At 43.5% G+C, this 17,062-nt stretch overlaps 1 protein-coding gene across 1 annotated transcript in view; it reads right to left on the bottom strand.

Annotated features, from left to right (window-relative positions):
• phf24 (PHD finger protein 24) overlaps positions 1–17,062 on the bottom strand; it is a 77,471-nt gene that overhangs the window by 35,751 nt on the left and 24,658 nt on the right. Inside the window, exon 4 of the mRNA XM_020701796.1 lies at positions 4,157–4,235. Coding sequence (XP_020557455.1) covers positions 4,157–4,235 — 79 coding nt within the window. The remainder of the gene's footprint in view (positions 1–4,156; positions 4,236–17,062) is intronic.

Below are 17,062 nucleotides of genomic sequence, written 5' to 3'. Positions count from 1 at the left end.
GATGGACAGGCTGACAGACGAGGTAAGACAGGAATCTCCCTGGACAATGATGTTTGCGGATGACATTGTAATTTGCAGTGAGAGTAGAGAGCAGGTGGAGGAACAGCTAGAGAGGTGGAGGTTTGCTCTGGAAAGAAGAGGCATGAAGGTCAGTCATAGTAAGACAGAATACATGTGTCTGAACGAGAGGGATCAAGGTAGAAGCGTTAGGTTACAGGGGGCTGAGGTGAAGAAGGTGCAGGAGTTTAAGTACTTGGGGTCAACAGTTCAGTGTGATGGGGAGTGTGGAAAAGAGGTGAAGAGGCGAGTGCAGGCAGGTTGGAGCGGGTGGAGGAAAGTGTCAGGAGTGTTGTGTGACAGAAGAGTGCCAGCAAGACTCAAAGGAAAGGTGTACAAGACAGTGGTGAGACCAGCTCTGCTCTATGGGTTAGAGACGGTAGCAGTGAGACAGAGACAAGAGGCTGAGATGGAGGTAGCGGAGATGAAAATGTTGAGGTTCTCCTTAGGAGTGACCAGGTTAGACAGGATAAGGAACGAGTACATCAGAGGGACGGCTCATGTTGCCTGTGTTAGCGACAAAGTCAGAGAAGCCAGACTGAGATGGTTTGGACATGTTCAGAGGAGGGATAGTGGATATATTGGTAGAAGGATGTTGGAGATGGAGCTGCCTGGCAGGAGGGCAAGAGGACGGCCAAAGAGGAGATACATGGATGTCTTAACAGAGGACATGAAGTTGGCTAATGTTAGGGTAGAAGATGTCCATGATAGAGTGAGGTGGAAAAGGATGATTCGCTGTGGCGACCCCTGATGGGAAAAGCCGAAAGAGAAAGAAGACTGTACTGTCAAATATTAATTTGAATCATCAATGTGAACAAGGCTTCAAATCGCGGAGATTAGCCCCGCCCACCGCGACCCGAGTATTGGATTAAAGGAGAGAAAATTTAAAATGATTATGAAAAAAATACAAAATACAGTGGGACAAATAGTGACTCAGGTGTATTTCACTGCTCTACAGACTGAGCCTCTGCATCCTGACTCCGCTCTGCAGTGTTTTTTCTTTTGAAGCCCGCGGTGCAGCTGTGTTTGTTCAGGAGAAGAACATAGTGATAGGCAGATGTTGTCGCTCTTTTTTCTATGGGTTTTAGAGAAACTTGAAATTGCAAGAGAATTTGCACGTAAATTTGGCAAGCTGATTTACGTACGGGTACATATTAAACATTATTGACGCACAGGTAGAGAAGAAGCGGAGTGACTTCTTAGCCAATCAGAATGCAGAACACAATTCATGATGCAAATCCGTGAAGTAGCGAAATCGTGAAAAGTCAACCGCGTTATAGCAAGGGATCACTGTATTCCCCACTTTGGAAATACTGGAGTCAGATAGATGCAGCGCTTGCATGAACTCCATGAGTAAATTCACTGTACGTATTGAAGAAAAACTGCGATGAAAGTATCAAAAATACCAATCTCGTCACTCTAGTATAGATACTTCACCTTGGTATCGATACTATCGATATTCAGATCGATACATCCACTCCAAGCAAACATTGCTGAAATAAGAAACCAGCAATGTTTTGACAGTAGAAGCAAAGGCAGTTCTGGTTATTGAAATATCAAAACAAAATGGAATAATATCAAAGCTGCTAACTGCTTCTGTCATTTCTGTCTGTGATAAGAAAAACAAGCAAGTGTTCCCTGGGATTTTATGCACATTTCTTTCTTTGTCTTTATTAAAAACAACTAGGGCATAACGGTGCCACAAAAAATAAATGAGTTGCTCCAAAGTAAAGTTAAAGCCCCATATGCACCCAGGTTTGTAAAAAAAAATTCTCGACATTTGACCCATCCCCTAAGGGAGCGATGAGCTGCAGACTCAGCTGTGCTCGGGAACCATTTGGTGGTTTAACCCCCCAATCCAACCCCTTAATGCTTAGTTTCATGCAGGGATGTGTTGCTTGCAATTTTTAGACTCAGCCTGGCTTTAAACTTGTAACCTTCCTTTCTCAGGCCGGACATTCTGCACAAGGCCATTGAGCTGGTTCCAAGTGTAAGTTGTAGCAGCCAAAATATGCATAATAAAGACAAAAAAATCATATATAAGTTGTACTACAGTATACGTCACACTTTTGGGTAAGATTTATTCAACCAAATACGGAACCAAGAACAGAAATTTTATCTTGATAGTCAAATCATAATAACGGAATAGATAATAATAATAATAATAATAATAATAATAGGCTGGATATCTGCATGCTTCACTACTTTAGCACATTTGGGCTTATTTAGCTTCATGTAACATAGGAGAAATTGAAAAGCACATTAGTGCAAAATATGAACAATTATTCAGATAACAGTAACATAAAAAACATGCTAACAAGTCAACTAAACACTGTGTACCACTTTTAATCACTAAATCCATTGAATCCTTCATCCTCTGTGGCTACGTTCACACTGCAGGCTGAAACGACCCAATTCCGAATTTTTTGCCCCTAAGCGGCCCAATTCCGATCTTTTCATGACAGTCTGAATGACACAGATCCGCTCTTTTCAAATGCGACCCAGGCCCCGTGGGTTTGCCGGCCTGATTCCGAAACGTAGCCGATCTTTTCAATTGCGACCGCCGTCTGACCGGCCAGGCGACTTGATTCCGAACCGTACGTCATCGACACGCAACAAACGTCATAATTTTGCGTTGAAGTAGGCTGAAACGAGAACGTTAACATCAACCATGGTGGACGATGCTGCTGAGACCCGTCAGTGGAAGGGAAGGGAGGTCACTGATTGGATTATTATTTGGGGTGATCGCTCTTTTCAGGCCAAACTCCAGGGCTCTTATCGCAACTGGGCGGTTTTTGAAAAAATTTCCAGCTAAATGGCAGAGCGTGGTGTTGAACCTTTCCCGCGATTACTTTTTTTTCTTTCTCCCCTTTCCGACCGTGATCAGAAGCGCGGGGGACCCGAGGCGATCCTCCTCCTCCTCCCTGTTCTGATCCTTAGATTCTCCAGAACGGGTTAATAAAGAGTCCATACCATTTATTCTGGGGGAAACCTTCTTTTATTAACATGCGCGCCCACACTGCCCCCCCCCCCATTCTCTATCGCGGCATGCGCTTGCACACACACACACACGTGGGAGCGCGGCCCCAACACATGCACATTTCCATTCCACAACAGTGGGTACAGACGATCCCGACTCCATTGCCTTCTTAAAATGAGAAGATTGTAATTGTGCTGCTCCTTCGTGAAAATAAATTTAATATTACAAAAAGAGCTCCGCTTTTGACAACACTGTTGTTGACATCCATTGTTAACGTTTGCTCCGCAAACAACAAGTGACGTCGTTCATCGTTGAGTATTCTTCTGGCTTCTGCGCATGCGGGTCTCGTTTGGGTCGTGTCACGGTCACACTGGAGATCACAAAAGTTCGGATTTACTTGGAAATGTGAACGGTATAGCAAACAAATCAGATTTTTTCAAAAAATCCGAATTGAGCATTAAGCCCTGCAGTGTGAACGTAGCCTGTGTCCCTTTGCAAATCCATCAAGCCCAGCGTAAGACTGAGGGCCGCTTCTTATTCTGCTTTACTGTCAATGTACTGATACACACATCTGCAGTGCCCTCTAGCAGTTGTTGCCATCTTTCTTTTGGAAAAATGTGGCCTTTTCTTGTGGCCAGTCTAAGGCACACTTGTGCAATAATCATGCTGTCTAATCAGCATCTTGATATGGCACGACTGCAAGGTGGGATGGATTATCTTGGCAAAGGAGAAGTGCTCACTATCACAGATTTAGACAGATTTGTGAACAATATTTCAGAGAACTGGTTATTTTGTGTATTTGAAAAATGTTTCACATCTTTGAGTTCATACCATAAAAAATGGGAGCAATAACAAAAGTGTTGCATTTATATTTTTGGTCAGTGTATTAATTTTACTCTGCAGCTTTGAGTGTTGCCCAGCCCAAAACATTGGTCTTGAATGCTGAGAACTAATAAAGAGAAGATGCAGAATTGTGCCATGAATATATGTCATAAGCTTGCCATATTATGTAATGTGTGAGTGTTGACTCAGAACACAAGTGCTGAATAACCAATATAGTGAATTCAAACACAGATCTGTGGACTGTAACCTAAAGTGAAACACAGAACTGTGACTTACCTGGGATGATCTTGCACTGCTTGAATGTCTCCATCAGACTGTACATCTCTTCCTCTGTCAGGAGCAGATTCAGATTGTCCTAAAGGTTTGGGTGAGATGAGGGTTATGCGAGATAAAAATAGATAATCTTTTACATAAATAATGAAGTGAAAACAGGACTGTGTTTTCTTTATTTCCACAAATGAATGAGGTGTTATACCTTTTGATCTGCAGCTGTTTTTCACTACTTAAAAGTTATTTTAATACAGAACATATATATTGGCATTATTATCCTGTACAATACAGATTTTCAATGAAGAAGCAAGTTGAATAACATGTAGCCCAGAGTAGCATGGGTATGTATTCACATACTCCACAGCTCGCGCTGCCTCAAAAAAGCCCAGGAGATTCTTAAGGACACTTCACACCCTGGACACTCCCTCTTTGAACTGTTGCCATCAGGGAGAAGGTTCAGGTCAATCAAAACAAGGACTGACAGATTCAAGGAAAGTTTTTATCCCGTAGCAATAACTACATTAAACGATGTAAAGAACAAGCCATAAATGGAAATATGACAGAATGTTCACGCGTGTGTGGGTTATGTCTGCTGTATTTTATATTGTTTTTATACTATTTATTGTGATTTTATTTTTACTATTTGACTATTTTTGCACCTTAATCTCATTGTACAATGTTGCAATGACAATAAAGACTATCTATCTATCTATCTATCTATCTATTAATTTTTCTAATCCGCTAGGATAGGTTGCTGGAGCCTATCCCAGCTACTGTTGAGTAAAGCATGTGGGTGTACTCTCTGAAATGTATGCTACTTGACCTAGAAAGCATGTTTTTAGACTGTGGGAGGGAGCCGGAGAAAATCATGCTTGAGAACATGCAAGCTACACAGAAAAAACCCGGAAGGAATTTGAGCCAGAGCCTTTTCACTGTGAGGCGAGTGTACTAATCACTACGCCACCATGCAGCAAGTAACAATGCTTCAAGAGGGAAATAAAACCTTCTGATGTGTAAAAAAATCCCACAAAACAAAGCAAAAATCAATTGTATTTAAAAAAAATGGTTCAGTAATATCTTAGATATGAATTGGCTTGCCAAAGGAAATTAGACTTTTTATAAATTTCTTTGTTTATGCATACTCATTTCTCAAACCCTTATAAAGTCTGCCAAGCCATCATGAAAACCACTTTAGGAAATCTATAAGATACCATTAAAACTAGGCAATAGAAACTTTGCAAACTTGCAAATTGATGCTGCACTTAATTTTTCAATAAAGTAAATAATTAAAAAAGCACTTCTCCAATAATAACCAGAGAGTAAGGTGGTGGGCAAAGCTTTGACATCCTCACTGAGAAAATAATGCACATGCTGCCTGTTTCTTATTTTAATTTGATTAAAAAGCGCTCTTACTACAACAACATTTTTATTATTTTTAAAATAAACTTAACCCACAAATAATAACTTTTATGCTGTCATCCTAAAACAATCAGCTTTCCACAATACAGCAATATTTTTCATGATTAAAGTGCATTTACTGTTGCAGAATTGCAAATAACTGTTCAAATTAATCTGATAATAGTCCCCCGTAAGAGTTGGTAAAGGATCCATTTATCTGTATATGCAGATCATTATAAATCATCAGGAACAAAGTAAATTATCCCACTGTCATCAGGAAACTGCTTCCTCCGTTTGCTCTGTGTCAGACGTCATTCCTTTAATCTCATATTCTCATTATGCATCATCACCATTAGCGACTTCAGTATCTGCAAAACAATGGTACACATCAAAAAAGGAAAAGGTCGTCCCTTCTTTGAAGATCTGGTGAGATTTAAGATTCAAAATAGCTTTTAAAGGGACAGAATCATATATTAAATATTTACTGACAACATCTTTAAAATATGTTAATTAGCACTAAAAGAGAACCCTGTGGGAACGAAAGATATAAATACCAACATTGTTCAACTTTCAGCCAAGAACCTTTATAAATAGCGGCATGAGGCTGCCCTTTTACATGAAAAAAAGTGCCAGTTGTATGGAAGAGTAAAAAAAAATCACTTTATAGGCATTTAGATATGGCAGATTTTTTAAAAGAACAATCTGCTTTTTAGGATGCCTTGCATAATTACAAGATTTCCAAGGAACCAGATGACTGTGTGATATGAAAAATGAATGTGATATTCACACAATTACCTGACTAAAAATAGTAATTATTAATAAAAAGCTCTATAACCTAATATCAAACCCATTAACTCTGTGAACCTGTGGGCTTTGAGCTTCTTTTAACAGCTGTCTACAAGTCTATAAGCTACTTTTTTTTTAAAGAAAAATCAATGAAAGACTGACTCAGCATGATCACATTATTGAAAAACCACAAGACTGTCCATTAAACACTTAAAATAGTTTTTAATTTTATAATACAACCCACTTTTTCATGTGTTCATATTATGCCTTTAAACTCCACCCTTTAGTATTATGAGATCTATTTATACAACTTTGAATGCAAAGAAGTCTTCTTCTTAAAATAAAGTCATGACACTTTCTCTGTTGATGCTTTAAGCTGCTATTGAGCATCCCCCTTGGTTGCTTTTAAAGGTGCACTTAGGTTAATAAGACGCAGTAAAACAAACAAAACATTGAACCCACTTTGTAACCAGTTTGGCAGTATGCTTCGGGTTGTTGTCCATTTGGAAGATCCATTTGCGCCCAAGCTTCAACTTTCTGGCTAATGTCTTCAAATGTTGCTTCAATATTTTCACATACTGTAAATTCCTCATGATACCATCTATTTTGTGAAGTACACCAGTCCTATTTACTAGCAAAACAACCCCACAACATGATGCTGCCACCCCAATGTTTACAGTTGGGATGGTGTTCCGAGGCCTGCGGGCTTCCCCCTTTTTCCTTCAAACTTTTTCCCTTTTTCCTTCAAACTTTTTCCTTAAAAAGATGGTCACTGTGGCCAAACACTTCAACTTTAGTTCCGTCTGACCACAGGACATGTCTCCAAAAATTAAAGTCTTTATCCTTGTGTGCATTAGCAAAATTTAATATGGCTTTTCTGTGTTTCTTTTGTAATAATGGCTTCTTCCTGGCAGAGTAGCCTTTCAGCCCATGTATGTATAGTACTTGTTTCACTGTTGATAATGACACATTCTTACCATCTTCAGCCTTCATCTTAACAACATCTTTTGTCTTCATCCTTGTTCTGGACATATCGGAACAAAGTACGTTCATCTCTAAGACGCAGAACCCGTCTCCTTCCTGAGCAATATGATGGCTGGACCTGCTCATGATGTTTATACTTACAAATGTCTGAACAGATGAACATGGCACCTTCAGGCATCGGGAAATTGCTCCCAAGGATAAACCAGACTTGTGCAGATCCATAATTGTCTTCCTCATTTCTTGACTGATTACTTATGACTATCTCATGATGTTTTACAAACAAGCAAGCGTGTTTCAAATGAGCCCTAATATAGATCCACAGGTGTGTTTTCTAATTAACTCAAAAGCTGTCAATAAGCGTATCAGAACCTTCCAAAGAGATGACATCATCATCTGGGGTTTCCCAAATTGTTTCAAGGCATAGTGATCTTAGCGTATGTAAAATTTTGACTTTAGATAGATAGATTTGCTTTTATTGTCATTGTCCATTGTACAATGAAATTGTAAAATGAATAAAAGTAATGTAGCGACATGGGGGTTAGCCCCGCCTTCAGCCCCTAAGACTCATGGGAAGTGGGGAATCTTGGTGTGAAAACCACGAGTGAGAGGGCTGGAAGCAGAAGTGACATCCATGGTGTTTGGCTGTTTGTGTGTGTTTGAATAAATGGGCGTTGATGCTGGAAAGGAGATTTTGCTTCTCTGCCTATTTCTTCCTCTCTGAGATTGTCCGGGGTCGTGCGGTGTATGAGGCACCGACAGCTCTCCAATGAAGCCACTCTATGAGCAGCTCGGCTACAGTGACGTACCAGCTGGGTCATTACATTGGTGTCAGAAGTGGGATTCTTAACCGATGCTGGAAGCCATGGAGAGCTAAGACACGGGAGATGGCAGAGATAGAGTGACAAATCCGCATTCTGGAGTCAGCTCGGGACAAGCGAGGGGCAAAGGTGAAACAGCTCCCTGATGGCACAACCGCCCGCCGTCATCTGCAGCCTGTCCCTGCGAGTTGGGTTTCCACGCCGGTGATGAACCGTCCAGAGCAGTCTGTGATGACTGCACGCAACCCAATCAAACTTCCGCTGTAAAATGGCTTAACACCGTTGGAACTACATCTGGCTCAGGTGAACTTGGCGGCCGGCCATGAGGCCTGGAGTCCCGAGGAGACTGACAGCAGCATTAGAGCAACGCATTAGACCAACGCTTTGGAGAGTAGGGTTCGACAGAATGGAAACGACAGCAGCTGGAGTCTCGTCGCCGTAGGCACAACGAATGCCTGGGAAGCTTCGCAGCTGATGTGCAGCTCTTCTCTCTGAGAGAGTATACTCCCCCAAGGCGACGTGCACCCTGAGGGTGTTGCTGCCACTGGTGCGGGGTCAGTGTTTGATTCTGCTGGCTGGGCACATACTGGCACGGAACTGTGTCAGTAACAGGTGTGCGAACCCAGCTAGCTGGGAGGAAGACTTTCACACGGTGGTGGTTGGAACCCAGGATTGTGAGCATGAGTCTACAGCCAGTGTGTTCATGTGTTTTGCTCTCTGTGTTGTTTGGTTCTCAGGTATGTGAGGGTTGTGGGTACACTTAACCCTCTTAGTTGGGGGCAGTGTTGCGACCAGGGGGTTAGCCCCACCTTCAGCCCATAAGACTAATGGGAAGTGGGGAATCATGGGTGAAAACCATGAGTGAGCGGGCTGGAAGCAGAAGTAAGGAGCTGGGTGGTTTGCCAAAATTTATTTGAGGCCAACCAATAGTCTTTCTTCATGGCCTTACAGCACTTCTCCCAGGACTGAATTTTTGCCTCCACAACAGCCCCCCACAGCTCGCTTAGACTGCCGATATCTGTAAACTGCCTCTGGAGCCCAACAAGCAAGCCAGGCTTGGTAGGACTCCTTTTTCAGCTTGACAGCATCCCTTACTTCCAGTGTCCACCACCGGATTCAGGGGTTGCCACCTTACGACCTTACAACCACCGCTTCAAAATGCAGCAGAGACAACAAAGGTGGAAAACATGGTCCACACTGCTATGTCATCAGCCTCCATGAATTCTTTTAAATCTAGTGAACTCCAACACTAAGCCCCTGAGCTGGGGACTCACGAGTAAACCCACACCAGCTTGCCACCTCTCACAATGGAATGGTACAGAGTCCAACTCATCTCGAAGGACTGAGTTGCAGAGCTATATCTAGCCGGTACCGCTCAACCTCCTCAACAAGCTCTTCCTTCCCTCCCAGAGAAGTGATGTTCCATGTTCCAAAATCCAAGTTCCATGACCGGAGTTTGGGCCACCGACGCACTCTCCCTCAACTGCTATCCAAGCCACATTGCACCTTCCCCTTTTGAGCTCTCCTGCAGGCTGCATCATGGGCCTTGGTCATTTACCAAGATCAAGACATTTACCACTCTCGCCTTACCTGCAAAGCCATCAGGATTGCAGGTGACCCATCACATTCATCCCATAGACACTTCAGTCTGTTGTCATCAGGGAGGAGACTGCAAAGTCTTCAGCCCAGAACCAGCAGACTCAAGAACAGTTTCCTCCACCAGGAAAAAGGAATCTCAACTCCCTCCTGCCCTACCCCCTCTGCCCCATTCCTTTGCTGCTACAACTTAAACTGAAAAATTTTCCCACAGTTGCTCCTTCCTGGACCAACTGTGGGCTAGGTGGGTGGCTGCCTGGAGCGTGGGGCGGGTCTCCTTTGGGGGGTCCTGGCTCGTACCTGGGGTTGGGGCGGGGGGGGCGCCCAGAACTCCTGGGTGGTGATGAGGCGCTCGTCTGGGGCTGTGGGCACTCCTCTGGGGTGGGGCCCTGCGTTGGGCCCTCCCGGCAGGGCGGGGGGCTCCTCTCCTGGTTGAGCTGGAGCTGCACTCTCTGTCCCCCCATGCCTCCCTGCTCTCTGGCTCTGGGGGCCCCACGGTGGTCCTGCTGGCCCTGGCCTGGGTGGCGGATGTGATCGCCCGGGGGGCGGTGGTTCTCTACCTGCTGCCGTGTAGCATTGGGGGTTCTGGTTGCCGCAGCTGCTGCGGCGGGGGTCTTGGTGTGGGGATGACTGGGCACTCTCCCTCCTTCTTTTTACATTCCATCATCCATTTTAGAAAGAACATAAACACTCGCTTGAGCACAGGTGTTAGCTCACCTTTGCAATGAAATGTTTCACACTAGTTGGTTTGAATGCATAAGTATGCGTGTGGGAACAGTATTTGTATTGTGTACATGTTGAAATGTGGACATTTTTGGAGCCAACAGGTGTGTTTATAACATTTGAGTGTGTGTGGACAGGCCCCGCCCCTTCTAGATCTGTATTACATCTGATCTAATGACCGTAATGATAAACCTCCAGAAACTTGTTGCTTTACGCTGCTTCATGGTTTTAACCCCCCCCCCTTCTATAATCACCCTCCTATCCCCCCCTCTCTAACCTCCCTCTCTCTTCTTTCCTTTTCAGTCCGGTCCAACACAAAAGATTTTCAAATGTGATTAAAATGAATAAAGTTTGGCCTCGATTACAAAGGGGTTTATTCAGACATACCTCTGGTTTGTCAGAAAATTCATAACCCCTGTTGTTAAAGGGAAGTATGTACAACACAAGAGGCCTTCAGCTCTCATCTGTCTGCCCAGCTGTTGGACAGGACAAGTTTAAAAAAAAAAAAACTGAAAAGTTTTCCACCTGCATCAGGACATAATCTTCACCAAAGACTGCTGTAACAAACTCGTCTACTTACTGTTTCTTAGCACTGTTTTCACTTTAAACTGTCTCTTTAAACCATCTCATTGCATTTCATCTGTGCTGTATATCAAGCGTATGCAGTATACTTGACAGATAAGACTTTGACTTACATGAGCTGGGAGCTTATTCCATAAGACAGAGCCTTTGTGGCTAAAGGCTCAACCTCCAACTGTGCTTTTACAGATTCTCCCCAAGCAGTCCTGCATTTTGTGAGCGAATTGTTCCGTTTGGGTGGTAAGGTACTATGAGGTCTTTAATATAGGATAGAGCTAGATGTTAGGGCTTCTAGGTTAGCAGGAGGATTTTGAAATCTTTGATATTGTGGGCTTTACAGGGTTTAAGTTATAGTTCATGAGAAATTAACATTTAGTCTTCTTTTTCCTTCCCTTAACTCCTAAATGAAGGCTCTTTGTACTTCTCTGCAAATTGTAACTCATTGATTACTACATTTAGCTTACATTAACCCACTTATTGAATCCTAAGGAAGCAAGCCAGTTAAAACCAGCTAGGGTGTGCTTCAAGGACCTAATCCATACTTTTCCACTGAAAAACAAAGCTATACATTATCTTGCTGGCAGGAGCAGGGGGCACTGACACAGACCACTCAAAAAGTAGAGTTGGTGAAGACAACCATTTAAGGTAGTAAGGACCATGGGGGTTTTTTTTGTCCTGCCAGACATTGGCCTGATGCCACATAGGGCACACCCCTAGGGATATATCTGTTGAGGCCGTTCTACTTGACGTTGTCTGTCATGGTATCGATCCAGAGTACTCTGTGCGACTTTATCCAACTTTTTATTAAAAAGACTAAATTACAATTCTTACAATTTCTTTAGTCACTTTCTTCCTCACCAATGAACACATAGGGGTTAGCAGAAGCTTTCCTCACATTTTTGGTGACTGCCAATGACTGCCGAATTTATTAATTTATTTTTAACATCCGGCTGAATCAAAAAAGTGTCATGGGAACACTAAGCCTATGGGAGGCAATAGTCTATGGGAGACTAAAATGTGTTATGGTTACACAGCCGTTTCAGTGTTGTTGGACAGCAGCAGTTTTAGCTCAGTTAATGGTGAACTGTGGGAACTGGTGCCGCTTAAATTAGAATAAAATGTTGTTTTACTATGTTTTGTAATATTACTTCACAAAGTGCAAGAGTGCAGGTTTGTGGATTAGCAAAGATTGAGTGAGTGGCTGGTGTATGGTTGTGTGCTGGCGAGGTGCTCTGGTCAGAGGAGACATGTAAATGGAGTGTGCGTGCGTGCGTGAATAGGGAGAGAGATGGAAAAAAAATGAAAGGAAACTACAAGTCATATATGTGAACAGACCTGGGGTGGCATCGAGAAAATGTTGGAAGCGGAGTTGCAGAAACCGGGCATCTCTGCCACAGATTCTTTTATGTGGAGAGAAAACTGTATATGACTGTATAAACCAGAGAATTAAGTTTAGAAGGAATAGGAATGTGAATAAGATGTGAAGGGAACTAATGAAGTGGCTACTTTGAAGAAGGATTAAAAAGAATGGAATGTTTTAGAAGCAAAACAATAATTGATGTATCAAGCTTGTGTTAAGATAAGGATTGCAGAGAGAGAGGTGGGGGGTCGGAGAAAACCCTATCTCTTCTTTACAGGGAAACTGGCTGTTGCTCCCCCACCCCTCTCAATGCAGATTGCATTGAGAGGTCGAGAATCAGAGAACTCCTCCAGCTTCCTGCAGAGGACCCTGAGTAATGGTGAATAAAGGGAAGCCAGCACCAGGTGGTAAGTGGGGGAACTACACCCCTACTGAACATGCAAGGGGCAGCAAGGTTTTCTCCCTCCCCTTGAAACTAACAGGAGGAGGGGGGGTGTTGAAATATGATCTCCATAGCTTTGGAGATGTGATGGGTCTGGTGGAGAGATGCTCCCTCTTTTGAGGGAGGTTGATTCAAATGCCATAGGGTGGCATTTGAAGTTTGGAGAGCCAGAGCTACTTGCATGATATCAAGAGGAGATCTGCAAGGGGTAGAAGGCGCGGCAGGCACTCTGCTCAAACCAGATGGTGATTATTTTACCACACCTCATGGGCATATTGGCAAAACGATGCGTGAAAAATTTCTCTTGCCGCTCAGATTTGCCTGGGAGAGATTCAGTTGTGTGGGAAAGGCATGTAGTACACCACATGAATTTGCATAAAACTGAACTTGATTACAACAATTCTGAAGTTGATAACTTGAAGCTCCATCTATTTCAATTACAGGTCGGACAGGCCCAAAGCAAGGCCACTGATCAAAGACTGGATCAGTCTTTTATTATTTAAAACCTATCAATAATTGCAGAACATAAGACATCCCTGCATCTCAGATGGTTGTTCGGGCGCCACCTTCTCAGTTACCATCACCAATAATCATCATAATCATGGCTTCTGGTGCATATCCTGATCCTTTCTAATTGTCAAAGTCACATACAAGCAGAAGCTGGGGACAAAATTGCAGAGGAAGAAACTGGAGGGGGCAGGGGCAGGATGGCTGTGGGGGAGGGGGGCACAATCGAGGTGGAAACTGGGGTGGACAGTGGGGACCCATCACAATGGGAAAAAGACTGCCCTTTCAACCTGGCATGTGCACAGGGTTCTGGTGCTCAATGGTTACCCCATCTGGGCAGTACTAATCAGGGGGTATGGCACAAGGCCCACCTGCCCCAGGACAGTTCATGATGGGATCCTGGGGGGAGGGACCTGAGGGTCCTCAATGATGCTGCCCAATCAGATGCCTGAGTGATGGGCTGACAGAACGCACACTCTCGGTACAAGTTGGAGGCTATGATCTTCCTTTGATGGTTGATATTGGAACAACATATTCAACCATGAATTATTTTCTAACTAGTGTTTGCTTGTCATAATGCACAATGTCCTTGGTTGGCTTCTCTGGGGAACCTCCTCATCTGCCATTCACCGAATCTGTGATAACTGTTATTTTAATTTCTCCTCAGTAAATTTGATGGGTGAACCCCCTGAGAGACGTGGAGGAGTCAGCCTCCTTTGTTTATCCCAAAAATGGAAGTCTTCTGTGATGGCTTTCCTACCCTGTGTCACCCCTCCATGTGACACTTCTGCATGATCATGAAAAAGACCACCTCTATTATGAAAGTTTCTCGACACATTTAGAAGGTAATAATTAAGAGATTAGGACAAACAGATTTTTGTATCTGAGGACAGAGTGGGTGCAGAGGTCCAGCTGACACAGAAGCAGCATAAATGGTTTTGCATGGGGGCAGAAAGTGTTTCCCATGCATCTCTGGCCATCCATCCGAACCATCAAGCTAGAGAAATGCTTTCTATGGTTAAACAAGCTCAGACTGATTGGCAAAGCAGAGTGGGAAGGACTTTTATACTCTCTCACATTAAAAGCACATCAGGTTGTTGCATCCACGGTCAATGATTTTGCCCTAGAACATGAACAGCTAGATCGCTGGCATGGGAGAGATGACAGACCATGACAAGGTATGGTCCAGCTCCCCCACTGACGTTGGTTTCTGCTCTACCTCCTTTTCAATCACATTTAATTCTCAAACTCTGATTTGAAACTCTGACACAAATCATAGGTAGAGTTTTTGTGAATTTCCTAAAGCAGCTAACGTGTAGCTGTGTTGGACTGTTTTCTTAATTTTTTATGTGTTACTAAAAACATGTAACATTGTACATCTGTTGGAGGTAGCCTTTGGGGCCAGTATAATGTTAAATGTCAAATGTGTGGGAGGGGGTTTGAGATCGAGATCTGATACATGCTAACTTGTATGGCCTGATCTCTGTAGACTTCAATCTGAATGATAAATTCCTCTCGGTGCCTCTCTGAGTCATTCGCTTCCACCTTCATTGTAAACAGATTTGGAGGAGCCAGCCAAAGACAAGAATCCTTTCAGTGTCCTTTTTCAAAACAGTGTGAAAAGCATCCCCCTGTTGTGCAGTTTTGGCAGCTGATTTTCTTTCACCTGGCTAAGGAAAAAAAAACTGTGAAGTCCCTACTTCACTTTGAAGAGTCCGTTAGAAATGTCCCTCATCTGTTTGACAATAAATAGACCGTACCATTCGCTTTGAGGGTGGTCATCACCACAGTTTCATAGGTTAAGGGATTGTATCTCAAATTGCACATGAGAAGCCACATTCATTGAGAATTCTGTGTGACTTCATTGGAGTTCAAGCTGGCACTGTTAAACAGCAGGAATAGCTTAATGACAAAAATTGCAGTCTTTTCAAGAAAATTAGATTTATTTCTGTCAGATTGCAATGAGTTCACATAAAGAATAAATTACCTGCTCTTTTTTAAAAAAGATAAAACAGCAGCACCTTATATCCGAATCAAGCCATATTTTACCCCAATTAGCAAAAGCTGAAGTGCAATCATCCGTTTTTAAATTTCAGTACAAATCTGTCCACCTCATCTTTTTTTTTAAGTCATCTTTTGATCATTCCCAGCAAGATAAAGTAAAAGCATTCCCAATGATATTTTAATTGGTTGAATGCTGTAAAGCAGGAAAACAAAGGGTTGAATGCTGTAAAGCATTCAACCCTTTGTTTTCCTGTTTCTCTTTCTTTATTATTACACTCATCTTCCGCCGTTTTTCGGCACTTAACTCCTTTTACAATGTTTAACCTATTTTAACCATTCAACTATTAAAATGTTCAGCTCAACTATTAAAATGTTCAACTCTTTCAGCTTATTTCAGCTATGACTTTTGGTTTTTCAAATCCTTCTGATATGGTGCCTCTGTCAGACTCCTCCCCCTCTCCTCTCCGCTTGGCTGCTGATTCTCAACACCTGCGACCACTTACCTCATCACCTCATCCGCCTTCATAAGGAGCCACAGGATCATCAGTCTTCGCCAGTCCGTTGCCCCTGATGGTGCATAGTTGGTCTTCAAGTCAAGCTATAGTTCGTTTGCTACGTCAAGTCTATGACTAAATCTGTCTCTCTCTACTCACCTTCAGGAATCCAGTACCACGAGTGGTCGCCTGAATCAGCTTCCAGTCGGTCTCGCCAATCTGTCCTCCCCTGCGGTCCCACCACGAGCCTCTGCCACCTCAAGCATCCCAACCTTCGCCAGCATCTGCCTACGGAGAAATCCACCAGTGACGCCGCTAACCCCTGTCTCCAGTTTGGAACCGACATCTAGTCCTGCTCACGCTCTGCTCTCTGCTCCTCGAATTAAATCTCTTACCTGCCACGCTTGCCTCCCGCTGTGTTTCTTCTGGGTTCCAGCATCTGGGTTCGAAAAGTGTTCTGTAGCCATGACAGAACGGACTGGCCATAACCCCGACCCAGCTGACCCAGAAGGACTCAGATTAGCCGTTTCCCAACAAGGAACCTTCTTGGAACTCCTCTACAGTACCATAACTCGGATCACGACCGTTCAAGAGGATTTGCTTACACGGGTAAAAAGGAACACACAAAGCATTACTAAGCTAACAGACCTCCATGCTAATGTTTCCCCAGGTTCATGCCTAACATCTTCCGGCAACAACCCTATTTCCGTTTCCTGTCCGTCTGCCGAAAATATCCGACTCCAACCAGTACCTTTCTTCGGGGATGTGGAAGCCTGCGGAGGATTTTTGCTGCAGTGCCAGTTAATATGTCAACAAGCTCCCCGATTCTATCAAACCGACCACAGTAAGATCACACTCATTGTCACTTCTCTACGAAGCAAAGCTCTCCAGTGGGCCCAAGCCTTTCTCTCTGCCAATCCCATCTCTCACCTGTCTTATGAGCGATTCCTCGGCGAATTCCGCCTGATATTCGATCAACCTCGTAAACAGGAAGAGGCGACCCGGCGGCTGCTTGCCCTCAAACAGCGGAACCGTACTGTTAGCGATCACGTCATCGATTTCCGCATTCTAGCGGTTGAAGCTGGCTGGCCCGATTTGGCCCTCAAAGGTGTTTTTTACCAGTCCTTAAATGAACAAATTAAAGACCATCTTTGTTGTCAACCGGAAGCACGATCCTTTGAGGAGTTAGTTTCCGCCGCTCTCAGGTCAGACGTTAGGATA

Source organism: Oryzias latipes, chromosome 12, assembly GCF_002234675.1.
Source record: "Oryzias latipes chromosome 12, ASM223467v1".
NCBI lineage: Eukaryota > Metazoa > Chordata > Actinopteri > Beloniformes > Adrianichthyidae > Oryzias > Oryzias latipes.
The sequence above is the reverse complement of the archived record's forward strand: the minus strand, read 5'-3'. Positions and strand labels throughout refer to the sequence as shown.